The following is a 10,019-nucleotide window of genomic DNA, read 5'->3' as shown; positions in this document are numbered from 1 at the left end:
GACTTGTTTATGTGACTTTGTCCAAACTTTGTCAATGTTTTTAAAAATGTCATTTATTCTGGGGTCAACTTTGGCTGTGTTTCTTACTAACATTTCCTCTATATTATGTCAACATAAGTACCGTCAGTGGGGGTGACATTGGGTCTGGGGGCTGAGATTGGGTCAAAGTGATTTTTTACGGATTTTACCATTTCTCAGGTTCTTCTCAATGAAAATGAATTCTTTTGAAAGGGTTGTGTAGGGGACATCTTAAGATGACTTCGCTGAAAAAATCTCGTTCCTAGAACAAATCCTGTTATTTTGGCAGATGTCTAAAGTTGGGGTACGTTTTTGGCCAAAAATGACCTCTCGAAAAATCATTTTTCTAATATTTTTGTAAGAATTGCTCGAAAACTACCCAAATGTTTGAAAATCTCCACTTCAAACATTGTAGCGTGTCAATACGATTCCCTCGAACAAGAAACACTGTTGCATGACTTGTTTTTACCATATCGTTGTATTTGAGAATCATTTAAGTTTCATTTGACCCAATGACACCCCCTCTAAGGGGTGAGATTGGGTCAATTTTCAAACAATTGGCATTTAAGGTAGTGTTCATCAAAATCCACCATATTTTGGGAAAATGTTAGTAAACTATCTAAGAACAAATCTACGTTGAAAGATTTTCCATGTTATTTAAATTGTTTTTTGTTGTATTACGTTATTTATTACCATGCCATAGTTTCGTAGTTTATGGACACTCCCTACAAACGTCATTCATTCACGCGCGCTTTCTCTTTCTTTCTCACTTTTCATTCATTCTGTATCCGAGTGCCGAGCAGTACAGTCGTGTCAATAAACGTTAGTTTGTTAAGTTAATCAAACTTGTTTTAATTGACTACCAAATAAAACATGGTGTCAGAAGCACTCGTGGACTGAAGGTGATTTCCGGCGTCATTTGAAATCGCGGAAAGTGTTCGGCGAGGAAAAGTTCGATCGAGCGACGAAGAAAATCATCAGCGGAAGTGATCGCGAAGCAGTTGCGCAGTGAAGAGCGAACTTGTTTGATCCTGTCCAGCGCCATATTTTTCTTTAACGTCGTGTCGAGGTGAAGTGTTTTCCCACAAAATGGATTCGAAGCAGTTTGCCGAGTTTATGGGAAAGTTCCAGGAGATGATTGGATCGTTGAAGAAGGCGCCGGCTGCGCCTGTGGAAAGACCGGCGGCAGTGGCATCGGTTCCTCTTCCGCCCCCGCTGGAACTGGATGGAGACATGGAGAGAAACTTCGATTTTTTCGAAGAAAGTTGGAAGTATTACGCCAGTGCGGTTGGGATGGACAAGTGGCCAGAGGCTCAAAACGAGCAGAAAACCAGCATCCTGCTGTCGGTGGTTGGAACGGAGGCTTTAAAGAAGTATTTCAACTTCGAACTGACCGCCGTGGAGAAGAAGGACCCGAAGCTGGCATTGGCGGCGATCAAGCGGAAGGTTGTACGTGAGCGGAACAAGTTCATCGATTGGTTTGATTTCTTCTCGCTGTCTCAGGGGACGGAGGAAAGAATCGATGACTACTTGTGTCGATTGAAGTCGCAAGCGAAGATGTGTAAGTTTGGAGTCCTGGAAGAAGATTTGCTGAAGTACAAGCTCGTCACGTCGATCAAATGGTTGAAGCTGCGCACGAAGCTGTTGACGATGCAGAATCTGACGGAGGCACAAGCAGTTGATTTTTGCCGCGCGGAGGAAATTGCCGAGCAGCACCCGATTTCCGAGCAACGAAGTGCAAGCGTGAACAAAGTGAAGAAGCATGCAAAAAACTGCAAGTTTTGTGGCGAAATGCATGACTTCACGAAAGGCAGTTGTCCAGCGTTCGGCAAGCGGTGCTATCGTTGTGGCGGAAAGAACCATTTCGAAGCAGTGTGCAAGGCAGAGCGTCGGAAGAAGCTAAAGCGGAAGTCTCGTGTGCAGAAAGTGCTTGTGGATAGCAGTACCGACGGTGACTTGGCGGAGACGGAGTCGACGAGCAGCGAAAGTGCAACAATCGGAAAAGTTTCCGATGGAAGTGGTGGGCATGTTGAAGCTAATCTGGACATGTGCATCGCTGGAAAGTGGCAGTCAGTTCAGTGCGAATTGGATACAGGGGCAAACGCCAGCCTCGTGGGACACAGTTGGTTACAGCGGATGACCGGAAGAGCCCACAGTGATCTTCAACCGTCGAAGTACCGCCTTCATGGCTTTGGTGGCGGCGAGATTCCTGTGATCGGTCAGACGACTATCCGTTGTCGGCAATACGGCCGTAAGTACAACCTGGTCCTACAAGTGGTCGATGTTGAGCAAGGTCCGTTGCTATCTGCGCACGTGTGTCGCACTTTGGGCTTCTTGGAGTTCGGCAAAATGACTCGCGTCAACATGCCGGTTTCTACCAAGCGCAGCATCTGCCGCATTGAAGCTCAGTGTGTAGGTAGCGTTGCCGGGCAAGATCGTCAACCAACAAGAACGCGCTGTGATCGTACGACAGGCGGCCCGCGGCAGCCGCAGACGGATGATCCAGTCCGCGCACGGCGAACCACGAATGGTGCTAGCTGTGGTCTTGGCCGCTACACGAAGTTTTCGAGACTTGGTGAGTCCGGATCCACGTAATGAACCCAACACGCCCAAGGTAACCCACCAAATCTCGATACCAGTCATCAAGCTTTTTGCCTCTAGCAGTCACACATCATCCGAACAAGCTCCAGTGGTCTTCAGAAACATCCAGCATTTTGTGGTTTAGTTTTAGTTCTTTATTTTTAGTTACACATTAACCTCATTCTCAAGCACAGTTCTATTTAGTTTTCTTTTTGATAAAACAGGGAAGATGTTGTATTACGTTATTTATTACCATGCCATAGTTTCGTAGTTTATGGACACTCCCTACAAACGTCATTCATTCACGCGCGCTTTCTCTTTCTTTCTCACTTTTCATTCATTCTGTATCCGAGTGCCGAGCAGTACAGTCGTGTCAATAAACGTTAGTTTGTTAAGTTAATCAAACTTGTTTTAATTGACTACCAAATAAAACATTTTTGTTATTAAGAAGAAGAGAGGTGTATCGTTTTTTGACCCATAGTCACCCCCACTGACGGTATGCAGTATTTTTTTTAGTGTACCAGACTATGCCCCTAAGCATTTTTATTACAATTTAATTGATAATGCTATCGTTCTATAGTTGAAAATGTGAAAAACAAGCAAAAAATTGAAAAAGTGACTGTAAAAACATGAAACAACTAATAAGGCAAAAGGTAATAATAGGAGGTGGTAGAGTAAGCCAAATACTATCACAAACAAACATAAACTAGCCAAGATAAATGCAAATGACACATTCCGGCGTTGCAACGTCACGAAATATGTCTCGAAAACTTTTTTTTCGAAATATGTCTCGTATGATATCAAAACCTGTCCCAAACTTAAATATTATTACAGATTCGGATTGGAAATTGAATTTTCTACAAGTAGTGACTGTGTAAAACTATTTTTAAGTCTTTTTTTTTTTCATTTGCGACATCGATCACTCTGTGACGTTGCAACGGAGTGAGAAATAGCGAAATTTGTACCCTTTTTGGTTTCATACCAATTAATAAATCATGTTTTATTTATTGAAAACATTTCGAATTTCTAATCCAGCTGCGATTGATTTAATTGAACCAATAAAACAACGAATTAATAATTAAAATGACCTATCAGACAAAACGTGTCGTTTTTGTCGCTGGAGATTGTGTCAAATTTAAATACTAAAAATGAAACAAGAAAGATAGGGTATTTTAACCATTAGTGGACCCCCTAGTAGAGCCAAAGCACATTTTTCACAAATTGTCAATATTTAAAGCACTTTTTCATAACCCTTTGTACAAAACAATGAAATCTGAAGTCTTTTGAACAATTTTTACTATTTGTTTCATCAGTTATTTGCCATTTCAAATTAAAGTTTTTTTTGCCTGTTATGGACCCCGTTTTCCTATAGTGGACCCGGGTGTCAATGTTGGGGTTTTGATTGTTGTTTAATAATAATAACACGGCAATGTTTTCTTTTTATAAAAATCAAACTACACAACTTGCGTCCAATACTTTTATTTGCTCAAATTAGTCAATTCGTCATGCCACCCTACCCATTGATAGCCCGCTCAATCAGTGCCGGCAGCGACACCGGCGTCCACGAGACGCCTCCATCGAAGCTCACAATACAAACTGACCGATCGATGTAGCAGAACAGCTTCCCAACTCGGTAGACCTGCTTGCCCATCTCGCGCCGTCCCGGCATCGGTGCAAAAATGATTCCCCGCTCGGCACACTTTTGCGACACCAGCTCCTTGAACTCTAGCGACGGCGCCGTGTCCAAATCCAGCATCACCGGCTTGGAGGCGGACATTGAGGGTGGCACCGGTGGCGGCGGGATCGTGTCCATTGGTTCCGGAAGCGCTGAGCTGCTGCTGCTGGAGGAGCTTCCGGTGGTGATGCCGATCGAACGCTGCATCAGATCCAGGGCTTTGCGGAAGTTTTCCTTGATGTTGGTCTGGCGGACAATGTCGTCGGTTAGCTGGGACTTCCAACCCTGGTACCAGCGGGTGACCTGATCAAAGTTGGGTGACTGGTTCAACCACAAGACAAGCGTTTGGATCCACTTGGGGAAGAAGTACTTGTCCAGGATGGAAGCCATCTGGATGGTGGAGATGAGTTCGTGCCACTCCCAGACCTGGTTGAAGATTTCCAAGTCCTGCTGCAGCGGATTGATCACCAGCTCCGTCAGCCTCAGCTCCAGCTTCGGAATAATGTTCTTCGTGAGAAACACCTGCAGATCCTCCTCCGCCATTACGCCCTTCCACGGCGTAATCATCGCCCGTGCCGACCGATCCTCCGGATTCCACGCCTTCAGCGCCTTACTCAACTTCTCCCGAATCGTCGGATAAATGGACTCCTCCATTTTCGACCCCAAAATTCCCGCCCACGGCTGAATCCAGATGTGAATCGGGATGTGATCGGTCAGCGGATCCCACTCGGTCACGGCCGCCGTCAGCTTGCTCATGATGATCTGCTCCAGGACGTTATCCAAAATCCACGCCGGCAACAGTGGCGCCCACGCGTCCAACAGCGCAATCATGGGCTGATGAATGCGCGGATCCCACGTGGTCGCCACAGTCCGCACACTCGGAATGACCCCGGACCAAACCAGAGCCGAGTACGGATCGAGCAAATTACGCTTTTCCGAGTCGGAAGACGAACCGAGGATCGTGCGCCAGCGCTTAAACAACTCCAGATGGCGCGTCGGATCGACGAAGGGATTCCACTCTTTGAGCCGGGCCGCGATCATCGGAGCAACGACACCCGGGGCGAGATCGGCAAGGCCAAACTCTTTGTACTCGGCCGCGAACTCGGACTGGATGCGGACAAAGATGCGTTCGCACTCCTCCAGCGAGACGAACCCGTCCTCGGGTTCGACGAGGGCTTGCACGAGCTCGAGGGCACCTGAAAGGGAGAAGAAAAATGGGATTGAAACGGGAATTATAGCGTTAATGGTTACCTTTAAGGTCTGAGATGCTCCTCAAAACAAAATTTGCTGATTATGCTAAAAAACGATATAGACTGAAGTCCGGAAGATTGAAAAAAGACTGGTTTTTGTGAGAAAACCCGTCATGTTATATATTTTTAGACTGGTATTTGAAAGACCTTCCCAACGAGCCCAAAAGATTGAAAATCTGATAACCCTATCAAAAGTTATAACCCGAGCATACGGAAATAACTTGGAATTTTTTTTTTATATTTGAAAATATTAGGCCAAAAACATTTAATGTTGTTTATAACAAGATTTGTTATTCGTCGTTATGATTTTTTTTGTTATTGGATTGTTATTGTATTAACAAACTAAAAAACATTTTTATTTATTCTTCGAACAAATCTTTGTTATTATTTTTTGTTATTTTAACAACTAATCCGATCATCCCAATAACAGTTGGAGGTATTCTTCCATAACAAAAAATGTTATTCCAAAGTTGTTTTGGCTCTCAACCAATATCAGACCAATAACAATTTTTGTTATGATAACATAAACTGTTTTTAAACCCTTATGCATAAATGGATTTTATAAGAAGATTCGATAACATTTTCTGTAATTTTAACAGTGTTTGTTATTGAAATGGCATAAATTCTGTTATTACCGACACAAGACACTGACTGATACAAGAAAATTACTGAATTTTCAGCAACATAATTCGACATTTCTTTTACTGAAAACTCAATTGTTATGAAAACCATTTTACTGAAATTTCAGTATATCATCTGTCAAAGTGACAAATAACAATAAACTATAACAATAAAGAATACAATAAATTATAAATTACTGAATCGTTTACTGAAATTTCAGTTGATGAAAATTTAATAAAACATGATTTTTTTTAATTTCAGCGAATAATATTTGGTGTGTACATTTTAGAAAATCTGTTTATCAGCGCAATTTCAAAAATTTATTACAAATCATATTAATCAGCTGAGCGCGTGCTGTAGCAAAAAGGCGCTTCCATCTTTCTCGATCTTGTACTGCTTCTCTCCAATTTCCCAGGTTACAGATCTTCCGAATATCACCATTCACTTGATCTCCCCAACGTGCTCGCGGCTCCCTTGCTCTTCTGCCTGTTCCGCCAGCTGGTCCAGCGTGGTCAAATAGCAGTCTGACAGGCTGGCTCTCGTCCATTCGGGCGACATGACCACCCCACCTGAACCTCCCGATCTTCGCCTGGGTGGCGATGGTCGGTTCATCAAGAAACCAAGAAATCAAGAAAGCCGAAATACTTCGAACCTCTTTCTCTCATGTACTTTGTCCTTGTCGTATTCATGCATAATTCATCATTCAACTCCTGCACGCCTCGCTTGTACCTTCAGTCGGGTGTAGACATCCTTTACCGTCTCCAGGTTTCTTGCCAGCATGTCGATGTCATCGGCAAAAGCAAGCAGCTGGTAGGACTTCATAATCATTGGAAACACGCACGTGACACATCACACCATCCAAGGTAGCCTTGATCAGCCGAGTCAGTTTATTCGGAAATCCGTTCTCGTGCATTATCTGCCATAGCTGCCCCAGTCGACTGTATCATAGGCCGCCTTGAAATCGATGAAGCGCTCCAGTGAAGCCCGCTTGGTAAGGCCCCACGAACCTCCCTGCTGAAAGCTGACGGCAGAGGATCTGGGAGAGGATTTTGTAGACCGCGTTGACAAGCGTGATGCCACGGTAATTGCAGCAGTCCAGCTTATCGCCCTTTTTGTAGATGGGGCACACGACACCATCCATCTATTGCTCCGGTAGCTTCTCCTCCTCCCAGATCTTGGAAATCACTCAGTGAAGCGCCCTCGACGGTTTCTCTCCTCCATATTTAAGGAGCTCACCGGGTAACCGATCCCTGCCGGCAGCTCTGTTGTTCTTCAGATTCCTGATCTCCCTCTTCACCGTCCCTAGACCAGGCGACGGGAACTGTTCATCAGCTGCTGGCGCTCCAAGGGTGACTCCAACGCCGTCTCCGTTCGCTTCAGCGCCGTTGAGGTGCTCGTTGAAGTACTGCTTCCACCTGTCCAACACCTCGTTTTTGTTCACAATTAAGTTTTCCTCGTTGTCCCTGCACACGTCGGCTTGCGACACGAAGTCTTTGCGGGACCGGTTCACCTTCTCGTAAAACTTCCGCATTTTGTTAGCTCTGAATAGCTGCTCCATTTCCGCGCAATCCCGGTCTTCCTGCTGGCGCTTCTTGAGCTTGAAAACCGCGACCTGCCGATACCGTTCCACGTTCCCTCTCGTCGCCTTGTGCAGCTTCTTGTCGTATGCTGCTTTCTTCTCGGCGGTAATCTGTTGGCACTCGTCGTCGTACCAATCGTTTCGGCTGACTCGGATCGCACTACCCAGTGTAGCTTCCGCTGCACTACCGATGGCTGAGCGTATACGGCTCCAACCATCTTCGAGCGAGGCTGCGCCAAGTTCCAAATTTATTAGTGAATTCGATTCCTAAAGGTTATTATAGCTTACCAACCAACTCAATGTCCCAATTCCCTTCCCCACATTCCGCCTATCACCCATACCTACTCCAGGGTTGTTAGCACTCTTTATATTGTATTGTGTACGGAACCTTAGCAAGTACCCTTTTGTCGTACTCCCGTTCTTTTCGGCAGTGGAATTGTCAATTCTATAAAACAATTAAGTAAGACAATCAAACTTACCTTCCAGCGTCGCAATGTAGTCCTCCTCAAGCTGCGTGATTTTGATCAAGTTCTCCTTCTCAATCTCCAGCTGCTCCTCGCGATCTTTCGCCGTCGTCTTCTGCTTGTCGATCGCAATGATGTCCTGCTCGCAATAGTCCACAATCAAGTTCAAATTGTGCATCAACTCGGGCAGTGCAAAATTGCTCGTTTCCTTCGTCGGTTTTCCATCGTACAGATCTTCGTCCGCGACCTTGGCCTGTCCGAGGGCGTGATATCCGCTCAGGACGCGACTCTCCGGCCCGGTCATGTCGATCACCTTAACTTGACTCATTTTGGAGTTTTTATCAAACAAGTTGTACGATCGTTTGCCCTTCTCGATGACATCTTCGACGCTCTTGTAAAAGTACCGTCCCTTGTGCTTGTCCTTGCGCCACTGCTGGCCACTTTCGGTCAACTCCTTAAGGTCCTCCTTCTTGCTCCCAATTGCTTCTTTCGGCGCCTTCTGATCCATCACGACCGTCTTCTTCTCCGGTCCGTAAGCGCCAATCGCTCCTCGTCCCTTCCTCAGATGAGCCTCAATCGGGGCCGATATACCTTGCAGGTCCTTTCCCAAACCCTTTCCCGGCTGGTAACCCATCTGGAGCAGCAGCTTGGCACCGATTCCCCTCGTATGCTGCTCCCAACCGCCAACTCCCCTCCCAGACGGGCCACCCTTCTGCTGAAATCCTCCTCCAGCCTTTCTAAACCCAGCCATCGACCGAATATCCCGAACCTCCTCCTGATCCGACTCGGAACTGGTCCCGCTGACCTTCCTCGCCGCCGCCCCAAACCGTGGCCGCTCATCGTCCTCCTCCTCGTCCTCACTCTTCTCCTTCTTTTCCTCCTTTTTCTTCCCAGCTTGCTGAATCCCGCCGGCCACAAACCCAATCGGCGCCGAGTAGTCCTTCGTCTTCTTACCACCGCTGCGGCCCACCACCCCGCCTGGAACCTTCCTCCAGCTCATTCTCGGAATCGTCGTCCGCCCAGATGCCGTAAATTTGCTGATTCTTCGTAGGTCGCCGACTGCGCCGGTTCGGGTTGAACTCGCTCTCCAGATCGTGGTCCGTGATCTCGAACCGCTCGTACTCCTCGGCGGCCATGGTTGAAGGTGGTTGGGAACCGGTGAAAACTGCGGAACGATTCGCGACGACGACGACGGATGATGCTCGCGGAAAACGATTGAACGAATGATTTTTGTTTTTGTTTTGAGCGAGAAACAGAAGTGAACTGTCAAGCGATTCGAGCAGTTGGAAATATTTCATGAAACGTTTCAGGAATGGTGAATTCAACGTGAAATGTTTCCGGTAATGGAATATGATTTGAAAATGTCGAAAAATACAGGGTGGCCATTCAAGTCGGGTATTTTTTTTTTTTTTTGTAAGAAGGTAGGGCAAATCGGGATACCAAAATTAGAGGTTTAAAAAATTGATAAAACGTCTGTAGCTTAGGAATTGAATTAAATATCTTAATTCAAAAAGCACCTGAAGGGGTGTTTCTGAGCCAATTTTACAATAGAAACATTTATAAAAAAAAACATTTATTTTCATCCTACACCCTTTAAAAACTCACTGGTGAAAAACTCGCTCTTTATTTGAATTCTTAAATGTCAAATGCCGCCATTTTCACCACCATCTTAGATTACAAAAAATCAGATAACTTTGAAGCATTTCTGGAATCGTATTTCAGGTCAGAATTTTTTTGAAAAATAAATGAAATTTCGTTTTTCGATTGTCCAGAGTGAAATTTTTGCAAGAACTTCAGATAATCGAGAAGTATTGTATTTGAACTGTTTTAAA

The 10,019-nt window shown here is 45.3% G+C and overlaps 2 protein-coding genes across 2 annotated transcripts; one reads left to right on the top strand and one right to left on the bottom strand.

Annotated features, from left to right (window-relative positions):
• Positions 1-704: 704 nt before the first annotated feature.
• LOC120429748 (uncharacterized) lies at positions 705-3,026 on the top strand. Its single transcript, XM_039594797.2, has 2 exons — positions 705-2,593; positions 2,658-3,026. Exons 1-2 carry the CDS (start codon positions 1,108-1,110, stop codon positions 2,741-2,743), a joined length of 1,572 nt encoding a protein of 523 aa, XP_039450731.1. The 5' UTR covers positions 705-1,107; the 3' UTR covers positions 2,744-3,026.
• Positions 3,027-4,061: 1,035 nt separating this feature from the next.
• LOC120429755 (septin-interacting protein 1) lies at positions 4,062-9,428 on the bottom strand. Its single transcript, XM_039594803.2, is given in 3 exon segments — positions 4,062-5,469; positions 8,203-9,151; positions 9,153-9,428. Coding segments are annotated over 3 exon segments (2,478 nt in total). The 5' UTR covers positions 9,324-9,428; the 3' UTR covers positions 4,062-4,111.
• Positions 9,429-10,019: the final 591 nt, after the last annotated feature.

This window comes from Culex pipiens, unplaced genomic scaffold, assembly GCF_016801865.2.
Source record: "Culex pipiens pallens isolate TS unplaced genomic scaffold, TS_CPP_V2 Cpp_Un0017, whole genome shotgun sequence".
NCBI lineage: Eukaryota > Metazoa > Arthropoda > Insecta > Diptera > Culicidae > Culex > Culex pipiens.
The sequence above is the reverse complement of the archived record's forward strand: the minus strand, read 5'-3'. Positions and strand labels throughout refer to the sequence as shown.

Excerpts from the sequence above, each read along its gene's own strand:
- LOC120429748 (XM_039594797.2), top strand. The coding sequence starts at position 1,108 with ATGGATTCGAAGCAGTTTGCCGAGTTTATGGGAAAGTTCCAGGAGATG. Across the intron at positions 2,594-2,657 it reads CACGAAGTTTTCGAGACTTG|TCATCAAGCTTTTTGCCTCT; the intron begins GTGAGTCCGGAT and ends TCTCGATACCAG.